General features: G+C 45.3%; 1 protein-coding gene across 1 annotated transcript; it reads right to left on the bottom strand.

Moving 5' to 3' along the window:
- Positions 1-322: 322 nt before the first annotated feature.
- Positions 323-8,189, bottom strand: LOC137562291 (uncharacterized). The gene is made up of 4 exons (XM_068273624.1): positions 8,176-8,189; positions 2,588-2,689; positions 1,690-2,486; positions 323-345 (listed from the first exon to the last, which is right to left on the bottom strand). The coding sequence occupies exons 1-4, from the start codon at positions 8,187-8,189 to the stop codon at positions 323-325; spliced, it is 936 nt and encodes a 311-aa protein (XP_068129725.1).
- Positions 8,190-18,581: the final 10,392 nt, after the last annotated feature.

The following is an 18,581-nucleotide window of genomic DNA, read 5'->3' as shown; positions in this document are numbered from 1 at the left end:
CTGCGTGTGTATGGGCCTTAAGGCTGATCCGGTGACTATCACATGGAGGAGGAGGGTTTTCGAACTACCACAAAATCAACATAATACTTATGGAGAACACATTTTAAACAACATCAATTATGCATTAAATGACAAACAAAAAATACAGAAGTTTGTATGACTTACCCTGTCGCAAGTCCCGCCGAACGATGCGTACAAAGTCCGGATCCCGGCGCTTGAGGTCTGACCAGCGCTTTTTCAGGGCCTCAATGGTGTGGTACGCATAATGCGCTGCTGGGCACGTAGCAAAATGCTCCGCTTTTGATAGCGGGTACGAACCAGGTCATATCTCGCTGAAATCATTATCTACAACAAAAAAACAAAAAACAAAACAAACATGAGTTCAACCATAACTCACTATCTTTTGCTGACTACAGTCATCGTTTCATATGCAAACTATATTTCATCATCAATATGTCACCCCACAGCACACCTATCATTAGATGAATCCTACAGACTGTATGTACACAACTATACTAACAGAGCATAAACATAAACACACACAGTATTTTCAAATATAATTAGCCAAAGGATTGTAACCAACATTAACATTATCATAGTGAAAAAACATCAACTATGTACTGCCAACTATTGTTTCTTTCCAACTTACTTTGGCCAACAGAAGTTTCTCATCTTCAGTAAATGCTGCTGGTGGCATCTTTCAGACAACCCATGCAAAAGCAATTACAGGAAGTATGTAGATTAGCTTCCTGTAGACACATGATTCAGATATGTCACATGACCGATTATGGACGCATACAATGCGATAATACGCTCGCATTAATACGATCATAATGTGCTAGATGCGACGTGTACGTCGCATTAAGGGGAAGGACATAATAGATTTTCATGTTCGTGCTGTTTTGAACTCGTGGAGGCGGAGCTACAAGTGTCAGCTCTGACTCCATCTACAACATTCTGCAGCCTTATCGCCGCCTCTCCCCGCCCCACTCTGTACATGCAGATTGAGAGGGTATGATAGAGGCGGTGCTATGGCGAAAATATTGCAGTGAGAGGCGGACCTACATACATTAGCTGTCCCTCAAACACAATGCGAAGACTGTATAAATGACAAAGTTAGTATTTTTGACACCAACTATGCGACTTAACGGAGCCAGTCTTGCCGAGATTTCTATATGCGACCTTATAGTGCCAGTCTGGTCTAATGTCAAGATGCGACATTATGGTGGAAGGAAACCATTTTAGAAAGTGATGCGATGCTAACGTCGCACATAGAATGATATTAAATTATTTTTTTTTGTTCTTGCATGCGACTTACATGGCGCATTTAAGACCAAATATATAATAATTTAACAACATTGCATTACTAATATAACATATTGCACAATTAAAAAAAAACATATACACTATTTTATTTCCTGCGAGATTGTTGGTCCCACAATTCAACATTAATGTGGTTAAGCCCCTCTGCCAACGGCAAGGCCTATCTCATAGAGGGGACCCTACACTATTTACATTGGATTACCTACTAAGGAAAACAAGGCATCCAGAAAAATATAAAAAAAAAATGTGCATGAAAAATGTAAAAAAAAATAAAAAATAAAGGCTAATTGTCCTGCCAATCAACTCTACCCTCATGCAAAAAATACAAAATCATATCATCACGGAGTGACAAGCTATCCCTTGTACCCCGTGGTGGGTTTGCCCGGACATCGCGCAGATGGCAAGAATCGCTGCCATCTGGCGACACACCCTCAAGGTCCAAAACAAAATTGTGCAACACGCATGTTGCTTTCACTACAGAGATGGCGTTGGGAACAGAAAGGTTGATGGAGCTATGCAAAACTCGCCACTTATTGGCCAAAACACCAAAGGCACACTCCACAACCTGCCTTGCCCGGGACAAACGAAAATTAAACATGGTACGATTCCTGCGATCCACAGACAAGTACCTAGAAGAAAAAGGGGGCATGAGGTGTTGGCTCAGCCCAAAGGCTTCATCACCAATAAGAGTGAATGGTCGAGGAGGACCAGTTGTGCCAGGCCAAGGCATGGGGGCTGGGAAGTTCAAGCGATCATCCATCATGTTGCGGTAAAAATTGGAATGCTGAAAGATGAATGAGTCACTTGAGCTCCCATATGAGCCCACATCAATATAAATAAACCGTGACTTGGCATCAGCTATAGTAATCAAAACAAGAGAAAAATACTTCTTGTAATTATAGTAACGGCTGCCACTGAACGGAGGCATGACTAGCCGTATGTGTTTGCCATCAATGGCACCTAGGCAATTGGGGAATTTTGTCTTCTCCCAAAACAAATTAGCAATTTCTTGCCAATTCGCTTCCTCCGGAGGGCGAAGATGCCTAGGTGCCACCCGCAACCGGATGGCTCGGCATGTGTCGCGCACTATGTAGCCAATGGTCAACACCCCCAGCCGAAAACAAAAATGCAGAGAGGAGAAAGACTGGCCTGTTGCAAGGTATCTGAAAGGAAAACAACAAAAAAAAATTAAAATTAAAAACAGTACTCATTAAAATTATACATTACATACACATTAACAATACCAAATGACTTAGCTAAATACCTCAAGGTCACCAACAACTTCTCCTCCGCAGATATGCTCTGCCGATAGTTGGTGTGAGCCTTGGTGAGATCAGATCTCACCAAATCCAGCAGGACATAAAAGCTACAATGAAAACAACAACAACAAACTTCAACAACACATTACCACTATTGTATTGCAAACCGAATCAGTCATTAAACAAACATAATTACATAGGTGAAAGATGAGGCCAGACATGTCAGCTTGTCCCATTGTTAGAGGCTGAGGGCAGGGGTTTCTAACAAGTTGAGTGTGTATACAGGGCACCTAAACTTAATAGGATATGTTTGGGAGTTGCCAATAACACCTGTTGCATGAGTGTCCTGCTGATCTTGGGTCTGTAATAGTTTTTGCCACAGCCACTGAGCAACCACAATGAACAGCTGCACACACTACATGTATACAGCATTACATGCATGTTTCTTTTTGCTGTATGATTCAGACACTACTGCAGACACAGACAGCAGCAGGATGGCAAACAAGTGGTATTGTTAGATGAAATACACAATCCCTCTCAGTCAGAGCCGGATTAAGGCCAAATGGGGCCCTAAGCAAAGTAGCAGATTTGGGCCCCCCTCCCTTTACGCCCCCCCCCCCCCCACACACACACATTATGTATGTATGTATGTATGTATGTATGTATGTATGTATGTATGTATGTATATATATATATATATATATATATATATATATATATATATATACACATACTCATACACATATTATTATATTATTATATCCTATTCCACATCACATTGAAATTATTTGACACCTGCTGCCTGGCTCCTCTCTCCTGCACAGCACTCACACTGACCTGTGCGCTCTTTACATAGAGCTCAGCAGCGCTGACTGAGCAAGGAGGGAGGGTGAGGGCCAATGACATCAGCAGCAGCTGATGTGATGAAGAGGGTGGTATGTACAGGGGGGCGCACACTGATTCGCTGAGTGCTGGACTGCCGTGGAGAGCGGCTATTTGCCATGGCAACAACAACGCTCAGCCAGCCAGCCTCAGTATTGCTTCGGTAACTACGGCCTGAGCCGTCCGACGGCGCAGCAGAGCAGAGCGGTTAGCTCAGTGGCGGACACAGCCAGCAGCGGACCCCTGTGCAAAATACCAACTGTGGGCCCCTGACATGCAGCTAAAAGTGGGTGTGGTCATAACAAAAGTAAGTGTGGTTATACATTTGCATATGTCTACAATCAGTAGCAACCTTCCCTGGGGCCCAGAAATATTCCTTGATGTATATGTTACGGTCAGAACCCGAAGTGTGGCCACTTCGCGTTCTGGCCAGCCACTTCGGGTTCTTGCCGGCCAATGTGCGAAGTGGCCGCAGCGCAGCGGCCAATGTTAGAAATGGCATGATGACACATAAGTTACAATGTATTTTATGGCCGTCACGCTGCGGCCAAATGTATTAGAAGTCTCGCACTGCCTCCTCTCCTCCTCCCCCGCCTCTCTCATCTCCCTGCCTCTATACAATATACGGAGCAGCCGGCGGGGACACGCGTATCCCCGAGAGTCGTTCGTCGCGGCAGGGGAATCCTGCCGTTCCTGCAGAGCGGGTGCTGGCAGAAGCGATGTCTGCAGCCTCCCCCGCTCTGCTGCCCTGCTGCAACGAACGACTCTCCGGGACACGCGTGTCTCCGCTGGCTGCTCCGTATGTGGTATAGGAGGCAGGGAGAGGAGAGAGGAAATTGACCAACTTCCGCGTGTGTCCCCGCCGGCTGCTCCGTATGTGGTATAGGAGGCAGGGAGAAGAGAGAGGCGGGGGGAGGAGGAGAGGAGGCAGTGCGAGACTTCTAATACATTTGGCCGCAGCGTGACGGCCATAAAATACATTGTAACTTATGTGTCATCATGCCATTTCTAGCAGTGGCCGCTGCGCTGCGGCCACTTCGCACATTGGCCGGCCAGAACCCTAAGTGGCTGGCCAGAACGCGAAGTGGCCACACTTCGGGTTCTGGCCGTAACATATACATGTAACAACTGCATTATACCGCTGTGGGGGATAAAGGTAGATTATTTCCTAAGCTTTTTATGCAGTTCTGTTCACAACTCCCATTTGCAGGTTATAATAAGCATGCTCAGCAGTGATCTGTTTTTTTGTGGTTAGATTCATCATCAGTTATTGGCATTGCCATTTGTTTGAGTGACAGTGACTGCCTGGGCCTGGCCCAGTCACAGTGTGGCCCTGCCCCTGACTGCAGCCCTGGACAGTGTTACTATCCCTATTCTCTACCCTCCCGGACTGTGGTGATTCACCTATGCTCAGTTCAGTCGCCAATTTCCATCAATCATGTCAGGATGCAATAAATTACCAATTACTAGCAGCTGCAAAACCAAGCCTCAGACCACCATGAGAAATCTGTGACTTCGTCCACGGACATCTGCTGCAGCAGGCCAGCAGCTGCAAGAAAGTAAGCGGTGGATGCAAATGTTTGCCGATAGAGACAAGTGCTCGCTTGGCCTTGGCTGCTGCGCTGCGCCGCTGCATTCCAGGTCGGTACCTCGCTCTCCCCCTGGACCCTGTCCTTTTCTCCTCACCTCTGCCTGTGTCCTCCTCTGCTCCGTTCCTGACTAAACACTGAAGGGTGGGTGGCAGGCCGTCAGCACCAGCGATGACATCACTCCTGGCAGGGGAGTTGCTAGAGTCCAGAAAGATCCAAGGCACCTCTTGGCAATATAAAAATCCAGAGGGGTGTGGACAAATTGTGTCCCCACAAAAGGACACCAAGCTATGAATTGCCTTCTTTTTCCATCAAGGGCCCAGACGCACATTATGTCTACCCCTTCACTCAGGGTAGCTAGTCTTTTGTCAGCCTGGACATAAAATGAACAGCTTATCTTGAACATAGTAGAAAACACCAGAAAACCGCTCACACCTCCCTGGGACAGTGCCGGATCCAGGACAGGCCAATCCAACAAGACAGAAGCAAAGAAGGGGGATGTCCGCACGATATCCCTTGATCAAGTTCCTTTATTATGGACGATAATAAAGGAACTTGATCAAGGGATATCGTGCGGACATCCCCCTTCTTTGCGCTTATCTTGAACATACTGGAGAAAGTATGTCTATGAGTACATACACAGAGTAACTGCTTATACTGCACATACTGGAGGTAGCAGAGATCAGCACACACTGCAGCTAGTTTACTATCAACACAGGCACAGAGTATCAGCTTATACTGTACATACTGGGGGCAGAAGAGATCAGCACACACTGCAGCTAGTTTACTATTAGTACAGGCACAGAGTAACAGCTTATGCTGTACATACTGGAGGTAGCAGGGATCAGCACACGCTGCAGCTAATTTACTATCAGTACAGGCACAGAGTGACAGCTTGTACTGTACATACTGGAGGTAGTAGAGATCAGCACACACTGCAGCTAGTTTACTATCAGTACAGGCACAGAGTAACAGCTTATACTGTACATACTGGAGGCAGCAGAGATCAGCACACACTGCAGCTAGTTTACTATCAGTACAGGCACACAGTAACAGCTCATGGTGTACATACCGGAGCCAGAAAAGATCAGCACACACTGCAGCTAGCTTACTATCAGTACAGGAACAGAGTTACAGCTAATATTGTACATACTGGAGGCAGCAGAGATCAGCACACATTGCAGCTAGTTTACTATCCGTATAGGAACAGAGTAACAGCTTATAGTGTACATACTGGGGGTAGCAGAGATCAGCACTTTTTTTTCTCATAGGTACACTTGAAACACCATAAACAGGCTAGAATTGCAGTTTATGACAGAACCTAATTTAAACAAACCTGTGATTTCAGCAAAAGAATCGTCAGATACTTACATCATTAGATGGAAGCCTGTGGATCCTCCAGAGACTTCCCACAGCCTACTTCAGACCACTGCTGCGCAGTGGTGCTATCACGAGTAATAAATCGTGATTCAAATGAGCTTTAATTGGCACAGGTGTGTGGTGGGGATACAGGGGGTTAATTACCCATAATGCCGCCATCCGCCCTGCGTTCCAAACAGCTTGCACGCGTCCTATTGGTCGCTTTGCAAGCCTCACCACGGCGCACTTCTGACTTGAAGGAGGAAGTGCGCCATGGTGAGGCTTGCAAGGCAACCAATAGGACGCCTGCAAGCAGTTTGGAACGCAGGGCGGATGGTGGCATTATGGGTAATTAACCTCATGAAACCCTGCCAGACACCTGCGCAAATTAAATCTCATTTGAATCACGAGTAATCGCTAGTGAGAGCACCACTGCTGCTGAGACCCCGTTCATAAACAAGCACAGCCACACTGTACAGACGCAGGATGGCTCCTGTCTGCGCAGTAGAACAGAGCCACTCATGCGCAGCAGAAAAACTTCATGCTTTTGCGCAGGCGAAAGCTGCCTTAAACCTGCGCAATGCAGCCCTACTGGAACACAGACAGGAGAGTTTTGAGTGTGTCCCAAATGTTGAAACAGCAATGTGGAGGGGGATGGGGGAAGCCTCTGAATTATCCAGAGGCTTCCCTGTACTGATATACATATCAATTTGGTGCACTTGTTTCCACTGTATGCACATAGCATTGCACGGCACATAAATGACCTGCATTGTTGTCTTGCTTCTCCAGGCTGGCTGACTGGCAGGCTGGCTTGCTTCTGGCAGGGCACTTCAGATGTCTGGCTGGTGCAATCTCTGATGGCTATGGAGATGGAGACACATGCTTGCTCCAGCGTGAGGTGGGTGGAGCTACAAAAAGTCAAACCAAAAGCACTGCCTGTAACTTTCAAGCCCGCCCCCTACGAAGATTAGCACTGTCAGCAGCAAATAGCAATGCTGCCTGCTCTGCAGTGTCCAGGAGGAGATTAGTTATTGGCTGGGGGCGCGGCTTAGATATCCTGCTCTCCTGGAGTATAATACAGTTTTTGCCGGGGATGCAGGCGAGGAGAATAAATAAAATCTAAATATTCTGTGCCGCCCACCATGATGATGCTGCTATGAATCCTGGTAAGCTGTGTGCGCGCAGCTCTTTAAACATTCAGGGCACCGTGATTAGCTTTGGGCTCCTCAAGAAACGGAACTGGAGGGGCCCCTGTGCTGCTGCCGCCGGGCAGGATGATTTTATGGACATAGAATTGCTGAGTCCACTTAGCCACACACAGCAGCAGTGACAGCCTGGCATTACATGCTGGGGGGCTCTCAGAGGGGGCCCTTTAGACCATGAATGGGGCCCCAATCAGGTGCTTGAGGTGCCTGGTTGATGGTCCGGCCCTGCTCTCAGTGTTGCTTTACTTTACATTCAAACCACTATCAGCCTCCCTCCTCCCCTCTGCCTCTGAAAGCAATGGCTATAACACTCAGCCACCTGCTTACCACACTAACCTCACCTAAGTCATTTACACTGTAAGTAAATGGAAAGGCAAGGTGAAATGATATGCAAGGAGCTTGTTCTGATTATAAACACATTTAGTGGTATAATTAAAACATAACAACCATTGCACAAACATTATGCAAATTACAATATGTAGTAGGGACCCAATTAAGCGATGGATAATAATTTATGCTGGATAATTGAAAACATTACACAAAACTATGCTATATTACCTGGAAATGGACATCCTCGTGTAGCAGAAAAACTTTGAGGAGTCCTGCAACAGGTCAGGAAGGAGGGTATGAAAATGCCCACTTACAGGACGGTCCACTTAGAGGGGATGGACCCAAAAAAGCCGACGTCGACGCCTGCGACGAAGAAGACGCATAAAAAATAACATGCACATGCCACCAAGCACCATCTCTTCCTCCACATCCATGTTTCCAACACCAAACAACCCACAATAATAAGCCAAAAAAAGTCTATTTATAGTCATCATTGTGCGCCGTAAACCGCGCACTAACCGCCGCATATCATATGACGTCAGATCACTCTAACGCGCTAGTCAACGCTGCACAATAACGTCCACCTTTAACTGCTACATGCGTTGAGTTGGTCGCACGTTATGCGACCTTAACGTGCCACCTAACGCAACGTCTTGGTGTGCAAGTAGCCTAAAGGGATACTGTAGGGGGGTCGGGGGAAAATGAGCTGAACTTACCCGGGGCTTCTAATGGTCCCCCGCAGACATCCTGTGTTGGCGCAGCCACTCACCGATGCTCCGGCCCCGCCTCCAGTTCACTTCTGGAATTTCTGACTTTAAAGTCAGAAAACCACTGCGCCTGCACGCCCGTGTCCTCGCTCCCACTGATGTCACAAGGAGTGTACTCCGCAGACACAGACCATACTGGGCCTGCGCTGTGCGCTCTTGATGACATCAGTGGGATCGAGGACACGGCAACGCAGGCGCAGTGGTTTTCAGACTTTAAAGTCTGAAATTCCAGAAGTGAACCGGAGGCGGGGCCGGAGCATCGGCGAGTGGCTGCGCCAACACAGGATGTCTGCGGGGGACCGTTAGAAGCCCCGGGTAAGTTCAGCTCATTTTCCCCTGACCCCCCTACAGTATCCCTTTAAGGACTAACTGCATGTGGTTTATTGCAAGCTTTCAGAACATAAGTTTCTCTTTTCAGGCATTTATTTATTTAAGTATTTATATAGCGCCGACATATTACACAGCGCTGTACAGAGTATATATTGTCTCTTCACTAACTGTCCCTCAGAGGGGCTCACAATCTAGTTCCTACCCTACTCATATGTCTATTCATGTATCATGTAGTGCATGTATCATAGTCTAGGGCCAATTTAGTGGGAAGCCAATTAACTTATCTGTATGTTTTTGGAATGTGGGAGGAAACCTAAGTGCCCGGAGGAAACCCACACAGACACGGGGAGAACATACAAACTCCTTGCAGATGTTGACCTTGCTGGGATTCAAACCGGGAACCCAGTGTTGCAAGGCAAGAGTGCTAACCACTATGCCACCGTGCTGCATTACACAGAATTGGATCAGTTCCAATCCAGTTCTGTATAATGCCTGAAGAAGAAACTTGAAGCTTTGAAAGCTTGCAGAAAAAAAAAACGTACAGTTAGCCGTTAAAGGTATTATCAGAATCAATGTTGGTTTGATCTCTGCATTTCTGGCTCAGTTTTGTCACTCACAAGACTCTGGAGCCAGCAGGTTTAAATGATTGATCTTGGCAGTGTGTGGTTTGACATTTAAGTGTATTCAATGGCAAATGCCTCAACTCTAATTGTATGGTCATAGGTATATATAAACAAGTTACTGCAATTTCATGTGAAAACCTGGCATTTGGACTAGAAGAGAAGCAAGCCCTCAACTGTTCTACCCTGCAAAATGTGTGTTAGCCCGTGCTGTATTGTTCCAAACAATGCTGTTATTTTTCTCCTCTTTTGTAACATCATACTATAAGACTCAACTTCTTTAGCATTTGTATTTCTGTCATGAAAGAATACGAGTTATGATTTAAGATGACTAAATCTCTGTTGAAACCCTTAGTGTTTTTTTTTATTTTTTTTATTTGCCATAATTTTACTTGTGCAGCACTATGTAACCTTTGAGATCCTTATGGCCAGGTTAATTCCAGTGCTCTCTCTCAGTCCTGTGACCACTGTCCTGTGTAACTTACACAGCCTGTAGTGTCTGTGTGTATGGTGCAAATGGAATAATATTGTAGCACCCTTTTGAGGTTTGTTCTGATGCACTATCTAGCCCTAGGAGAGAAGTGTTAGGATATATGTTCCTAATCGTTTGATAGATAGATAGATAGATAGATAGATAGATAGATAGATAGATAGATAGATAGATAGATAGATAGATGCATTGTAGGCTCCCTGCACACTGAAAATCCATTTTGCGATTCCAATTCCGATTCCATTTCCGATTCTGATTTTCAATTCCGATTTTCCCTGAATACATTCAACAGAAAAATGGATCAAAACATGCAGCATGCAGTAAAGATTAAAAATCAGAATTGGAATCGGATGTAAAAAACGATTAAAAAGCGGAATTGGAATCGCATGCAGTGTGCAGGGAGCCGTATACATACATGCTGCAGTATGCATGCATGTTATAGAGCCAGAGTTTTGACACATACTGACCCAGACAGACCTCTTCTCGGTGTATGTGACTATGCAAAATAATGAACATTTTTGCAAACTAAAACCTCTGCTTTAAAATTAGCTGTAGATATTGTAGTGGTTAATGAATAGCTGGTCTGTAGTGAGTATTTCTATAAGACTAGGAAAAGGGTTAATTGATTTAGTTGTTTGGTCACACCCCCTTTAGCACCTTCAATTTCCCTTAAAGGGAAGGTCCAAGCAAAATAAAAAAATGAGTTTTACTTACCTGGGGCTTCTACCAGCCCCATGCAGCCATCCTGTGCCCTCGTAGTCAGTCACTGCTGCTCTAGTCCCCCGCTGGCAGCTTGCTGACCTCGGAGGTCGGCAGGACGCATTGCGTACATTTTTACGCATTCCCACTAGTGCAGGAACATTAACACATACATTTTTACGCATTACTGGTTCAATACGTAAAAATGTACGCATTGAACCAGTAATGCGTAAAATGTATGTGTTAATGTTCTTGCACTAGCGGGAATGCGTAAAAACGTACGCAATGTGGCCCGCCGACCTCTGAGGTCGGCAAGCTGCCAGTGGGGGACTGGAGCAGCAGTGAGTGACTACGAGGGCACAGGATGGCTGCATGGGGCTGGTAGAAGCCCCAGGTAAGTAAAACTCATTTTTTTATTTTGCTTGAACCTTCCCTTTAAGTGTCCTCATTTGGGACATCATCCTGAATTTTGTGTCTTTCCTTCTGAGAAGAGGGTTCGTATGTTGCATGAATTTGGAGGGAGATAAGATACAGCTACAGCAGTGGATGAGAGAGCAGTGTCATCCATATGCTTTATTCTCTGAGTCAAATGAGCCCCCCACTGAACTGTGTGGTGGATCCTTATATGCTCATACAGGCTGTTAACATCCCTGACTAATTTTGAATGTTACTGGCAAATGTGACAGAGGACTATGGTTTTGTAATAAGTCGAGGTATGAATAATTATCCAGATATCATATATCCTTGACCAGACCTAGCAATGAACCTCAGCTGTTCCTGTGTATCTCTGCTGGCAGATGTAGATGGCCCAATAAGCTGTGAAGTGATGCCTGCTGTGTTGGGGCGCTATGTTTTTGCACATCCTTGCTCCCTACCCTAATAAAATTGTAACTGTTCAGAAATAATATGTGTTTTTTTAATTTTTTATTTGAGTACGTTGGGTTTTGCCACATTATCACTAATTTAAAGATGTTCGCCTTAAAGTCTATGGCTTTTACAATATTCCCGTTTTTGAAGTTATTTATTTATTTTTGATAAAACAGCCTGTGAAGTTGGCAGGACTGGCTCTTAAGTAGCATCAGAGGTCTCATAAAAAATGCCTTTATTGTGAAGGATTGACTAAGGAAAGGACAGTTAATTTTCTTTCACATGTTTCTAGACCACACTCTCAACATAATATCCATATATGCATTGAGGTCTGACACACATGGACCTATCTGCTACTTGTCAAAGAACCAAACTAGCTTTGAATAATAATGATTGTGGTCTGTCATGATCAAGCAGTCCACCAGCTGAGCCTATTAATTTGGTTAAGTACATAGTTGGTAACATTTTCCTCAGTTTGGATCAAGTTCTATTTTGCTTAATCCCAAAATTTGTTTCACTTGGACTCAAGTACAAAGACACCTTATCGATTATTGCTTTTTATTTGATTTTTTTTTATTAGTGTTAGATTCTGTTCTAAATCACCTTGCTTCGACACCATCAACTTCTTATAGTTGCGTCTCACAGACTGTGAGATAACTTGACTCTCAACACAGCAAGCAGGAGATAGACTTTTCTCAGGCTTCTTCAATGTCTACGGAGTTTATTCAGGAAACAGAAATACAGATAGATACAGTTCATCCTATCCTAGCCACGCCAATCTTCATGTTGCGTTACAAGCTTCTTGATTAGACTTCCTGCTGAAGTCAATCAGGTACCTTCTTTCTAACCTAAGTTACACTAGACTACCTATGTACAGCATACATTATATCAGATTACAGAAAGGAAGGAACATACTTAGAGGTCCCAGTCAGCCTTGCGAGCTAGTGCGAAAGTAAGAAGCAGAGTGAGCTCCCATAGCTCACTCAGATTTTAATACTGACTAGGAAAGAGTTAAATATGACATCATCTTCGCCATCCCCTAGATCAGACTATTGGTGAACCCATCCGTGGTGTCATCATACACACCTACTCGATTAATATTTAATGAGGCTTCTGCCCCACTTACAAGGAATTTGGTTGTTTAGTAAATATGGCTGATGTTTACTGTTCTAGTGGTGTACATCCCCAGGTCAGGGAGACCTGTGGCCTTGTCCATAGAACAGCTTCTTGGTATGTTCTAGTTCTGCTGACAGAACTGCAGATTTTCTCTCTAAGAGAAAATCCCCTTAAAGGGCAGGTCTGCTCCTCAAGCCTTTTTGACTAACTCAGTCCAAATAACTGAGGCCTACTTAAATTATAACAATCCCCCCTAAAAAGGCTTGATCCGCAGATCCCAACTTCTGAACCTAACAGTACCTGGTTTCTTTCCTTTATGTTTCACTTTTCGATGTTCATGCTCACACAACTTCTCTGCTCTCAAGCGGTTATCCCTGGAAGAGAGAGCAAGACCTTTTGGTCTTCCTGTAACCAGGCTCTCTGGGGAGGCCCTACGTCTAAATCCCTCTATACCACATGCTCAGCATTTGCGTCACTTGCGTATCACTCACAAACTTGCATGACCACAGAAAAGTGAAACTCGTTTGTTTGTTACTCAATGGAGCAGTGCCAGGTGCCATCTAAAAGAGCGCCTTTATACAATCAGCTCCATCACCGGTACTACTGAACCTATACCCGTAACCCTGTATATCCCTTAATTTAAAAATATTGGTTCATGAGATTGTTTATGAGGCACCAATCTCTTGACCAGGTTAATTTGTTTTATGTAATTTTAACACGCAACCTCACCTGGATAATGATGCCTAAAGTTGTCATCCCCATCCAGACGACCAGTGGGTGTAGGAAGAACTTTTGAACTGCAGAGGCCCAGTCCGAGTGTCCCTGGAACATCACCGGAAACCTTTTCCACCAGGTCAGACTGGAACTCACCTGCTTATTTTTGTGTTCTACCTCGTTAAGATCACCGGGATCATGGTGAAATCTTACCTCTAACTTAGTGTACTGTTTGTTTAATCGTTGTATCAAAGTGTGGTCATCTTGGATCAACCCCTGTTCCCCTTTGTCCCATGTCGTGTTCTCTTTTAGGACGGGAACTACCCGTGAAACTTTGACCTTAAGAGTTCTCTTAACAATTTGAGAAATAACGTCATCAAACCTGGATGACTGGATCCATATGGGATCTCCGCTCACCCAATATGTTCCTTGACAGATCCCCCTTATTGGAACAATTATGAACATGTACCTTGAATGTGTCCTTAGACATGATGCTAAAAAAAACAAACCTTTCCTTCAGCCACCGGAACTATCGGTTTGGCTTCAGGGTGGATCTTTTGAATGGTAGCCTCGCATTCTGCGTTATTGAGCCTGCAGGCTTCTTCACTAAATTTGACTTGCCCCGGCAAACACAAATCCCTCTGTGAGAATTGCCCGCATCAGGACAACTCTAATCGTTTCACCTCCCCGTCTAGCACCCAAAAAGTTTGACCTCTCAGGTCATGGTGTAAGACATGTGTTGAGGTGTTGCACCGTTTCCATTTGTTCACCCAAACATCTTGAAGCTTCCATGCAAAAGATCCTTCTCCAGAAAAATTTATATACCTCCCCTTGTCCAATCTCAGTTGGACAGGATCTTTAAGCATCTCCCTGACAAAATATGTCCCCAACTGTCCTGATTGGACCTCTTCCCCCCTTATGTCCTGAGGCACAATATGTACCAGTGGTTGGGAAGAATGTACTCTCTGCAATCTTTCAATTAAGAGTACCTCTTCACTTCCCCAACTAGCATGTGGATAAGCGGCTGCATATGGACTGTGTAATATCGTCCCCTGTTGTGACTCGTGTAGTGTGGATGGGTTTCCCTGTGTTGGCTTTCCCTCCCCCGGAACCGCTCTCCCCACCCTCTTTGTCACCTGGAAATGTGGCTCGTTCTCGATTTTTACTTCTTGTTTTGAGAACCACCACCCCTCGGCTTTCCAGCCTTTACGTGTGTATAGTTGTTTCAGAGGCACTCTCTGTTGGTAGTTCCAGAGTGTGATGTTGTCCCCCGCGTCTGTCCGGCAGGAGAATTGACGCCTCCTGCTCGTTCCTCTCCAATCTGGAACCATCTCACTCTGGATAACCAAGACAAGGTACCCCTGAATCACACACTCCACCTTTTGCATGTACCCATTGTACTGCAATGTACCTTTTAACCAAACTTCGTATCGGTGCATCGATTCTGGGAGTATTCAATAGCAGATTTACAATGCCATTCAATTCCCACTGCCCGCACACCTGACCCTTCAGACCTGTCACCCACCTTGTGCCTTGAAATTTGTTTTCACCTGGCACAAGTGCTCTTTTCCTCTGTCCCTGCATGGTTCATCTGTGCCAAGCGGAGGGAGGTGTGAAAGGATTAGTACCTTTGTCACCAAACATTAACATGCTTGGGCCTTGCATTCTCATTAACCCCTTATTATACATGAGAATGTCCTCTCTTCGTTCTCCTAGGATGAAATGGCAACCTAGGATCACCATCAGCACGGTACTCTTCATTATAAAAGCACCACCTTGGGAAAGAAAAACATTAGCAATTTGCACTATGCTTTGCTCCGTCAGTTTTTTTAGTCGTTTTCCGATCTCAGGAATCTCGTGTTTTAGTCTCTTTCCAATTTCAGGAATCTCGTGTTTTAGTCCCTTTCCAATTTCAGGAATCTCATGTTTTAGTCTCTTTCCAATTTCAGGAATCTCGCTGTTCTCCAACCTCAGATTGGCATCTGGAACCTTTCGCTTATCCGACTGACATCTCCATCTTTGCTGCCAGCGCTGCCAGCACTGCAGCTGTCTTGAGTCCATATTGCCAAACTCCTGAAATCGAAATACAAACAAATCAATTCTTAATAATGATTTGGAATTCGCCCTGCGGCTTGTACTCTGTACACTTTAAATTGATCAATATATACCGTAATTGATCTCGTTGCTTTATGGTTCTCATAAACTCTGTTTACTCTTTTTGGTAGATTGGAGTTAAACCTCTCTCCCCTACCTAAGTACTATCCAAAGTACTTACCTGTGTAAAATATGCTCCCGCGGACTTCACCTTTGGAAGCTCTCACCTTCTTGCAAGCTCCCTCCACATCCCCCCCTATCTGTCCATGCGTGGCTGTCGCATGCACAGATTACGGATGCCACACCTGTTGTTGCTTTGCAGGTGAGCCTGCAATGCTCTTATTCATTATCGCATTTACTTATCTAGAACCTCATTGCGATACCAGCTCTGCTAGAAGTTCTGTGTGTTGTACCCTCTGACCAATGTTTGCCGTGCTACACAAAAAAAATGGCTGCCTCCCTGTAGGAAGGAGCACTTTACACTCAAACTACACAGGGTGTAGGGCTAAGCATTCCAGCATCCAATGCCTGTATGCAGATCCCTGAATGCCCACTTGGTAGGTAGTCGTATGGCAAACCTGTCCTGATACACTTTCACTCTGTAAATGGCAATTCTTTCATCTTTATAATTGCCCCATGAACTGCTGTCAGTTCTTGTTCTTTGTGCTACACTTGATAGGAGCTGGAAAAAACATATTTGACCAATCAGTGGACGGAAAAAAATGCACAAAAAAATGCACAAAAAAAACAGCCCCAGCCCAGCATAGACCTCTTAATCAAACTCTGGACCTGTCCACGACAAAAACTGGGGAAAAAAACGTTACCGCTCTGCAGCAGCGGCGACGGACACCTGGATTGGTCAACTCCCTTTTTTCCAACTCCGGCACCCCCCTGATGCACTGTCCCCCCTTTTCTCTATTGGGAACTCATGCTGCATCACCCATTAAGGTGCCCCACTTACAGGAATAATCCCATAAGCAACTCAGTACAGACCCTTTCCTGATCTGCGCTGTTCCTTGTCTCCCTGCACCTAGCTGGGAAACATTTCCTATCCATGACCATGCTAATCTTACAGTAATAGCTTGGTGCACGTATTCTGGCATTCCTTTCCATGGACTCAGGGAAAAGCTCTGGGGAAATACTTTGGGATCCGAGATATTCAGTAGAATGTCTCTGTATTTCTAGCCCCCTCCCTTTCAGCTGCTCTGCCCGGAACCGCGAGCACAGCCTGACGTGACGTGAATCCCCCCAGCCCCTCCTCCCCCCTGCCATGACATGTGGGGGCCATGACTCTTGCGGGCGGGCCCTCTCCACTGCCGCAATTTTGAGTCCTGGACTGCCAGCTAAGATGGCTGCTCCCATAGCAACCTCTCGATCCTATAAACCTTAGGAGAAAAAACAAACTCAAACAGAACAAACATTTGATGCATCATTACACCTATGCAGACATTTAGAAACATTTTAGCAGCTCTCACCGGAACGAGAGAAACTTGCAGAACATCTCACAAACAGAAAGAACGCGCCAGAGTACAGTTGCACTTCACCCATTATCTCAGCTGTAGCTATAACTTACTTTTACAGCAAGCCATAGGCATAGCTGTGCATTCCTGTCTCCCCAGCTTCGCGAAGAAAAAAACATCCTTCTAAACCTCATGGCTCACAACTGTCTCACACTCCCTCTTCCTCTTCTCTCACCCTTCCCTCTCCCCCTCATCCACTACTAACAGACTGAACCACTGCTGGCTTCTCTCTGCCACGGGGGACCTCCCCCCCCCACATCTGGCATCCTTCCCAGTCTCTGGACAGGGAGACAGAAAAACAAAAACAAAAAACAGAGAAGGAGGAAAGAACGAAAGAAAAAAAAATGAAGCACGCAGCCTCCAAGCTGCAATTAACACAGAATGTGCACATTAACAACCCCTTGTTATAACACCAAATACCACACAGATAACGCCATATAACAACGTAAATCATACATGCCTGATCTGCGGACTCTTCGCAATTCATCAGCTTTCCACAACTTCTCCGCGAAACTGAGTGGACCCCGGAACTTTCTGAGCGTGTTATCTCTGTTATCTCCGTCCCCACACTGGATTGGCTCAGTGGATCGATATCTCCCGCAGCAAGTTGCAAGCTGGCCCCGGAGTGTCCCGTTGCGATCCAATTTGGGCTTAACTGCCGTGCACATGCAGTTAAAGTGTAACGTCCAAGAGTTTCGCCACTGATTCCTCGAATTGCAGCCCGTGTGCTCGGCTCACGCACACTCCCCACACCAGCTTATCCACTTGATAAGCTTTACAGTCCGCGTCTATTCCGCTTGTTTTGCTGTGGAATATCTTGAAAACTTCGGCCCCTGGCCCCGTCTGCCTGTTTTGCTAGGCAGCGAAGGGTTTAATCGGCACCATTGTTAGATTCTGTTCTAAATCACCTTGCTTCGACACCATCAACTTCTTATAGTTGCGTCTCACGGACTGTGAGATAACTTGACTCTCAACACAGCAAGCAGGAGATAGACTTTTCTCAGGCTTCTTCAATGTTTACGGAGTTTATTCAGGAAACAGAAATACAGATAGATACAGTTCATCCTATCCTAGCCACGCCAATCTTCATGTTGCGTTACAAGCTTCTTGATTAGACTTCCTGCTGAAGTCAATCAGGTACCTTCTTTCTAACCTAAGTTACACTAGACTACCTATGTACAGCATACATTATATCAGATTACAGAAAGGAAGGAATATACTTAGAGGTCCCAGTCAGCCTTGTGAGCTAGTGCGAAAGTAAGAAGCAGAGTGAGCTCCCATAGCTCACTCAGATTTTAATACTGACTAGGAAAGAGTTAAATATGACATCATCTTCGCCATCCCCTAGATCAGACTATTGGTGGACCCACTCGTGGTGTCATCATACACACCTACTCGATTAATATTCAATGAGGCT

This window comes from Hyperolius riggenbachi, chromosome 3 (genome assembly GCF_040937935.1).
Source record: "Hyperolius riggenbachi isolate aHypRig1 chromosome 3, aHypRig1.pri, whole genome shotgun sequence".
NCBI lineage: Eukaryota > Metazoa > Chordata > Amphibia > Anura > Hyperoliidae > Hyperolius > Hyperolius riggenbachi.
Note: the sequence above shows the minus strand (reverse complement) of the source record. Positions and strands in the feature narration are given on the sequence as shown.

Coding starts and splice junctions, on each gene's coding strand:
- LOC137562291 (XM_068273624.1), bottom strand. Junction 2,487..2,587: donor AAGTTGTTGGTGACCTTGAG/GTATTTAGCTAA, acceptor TTTTCCTTTCAG/ATACCTTGCAACAGGCCAGT. Junction 346..1,689: donor CCGGGCAAACCCACCACGGG/GTACAAGGGATA, acceptor TTTTTGTTGTAG/ATAATGATTTCAGCGAGATA.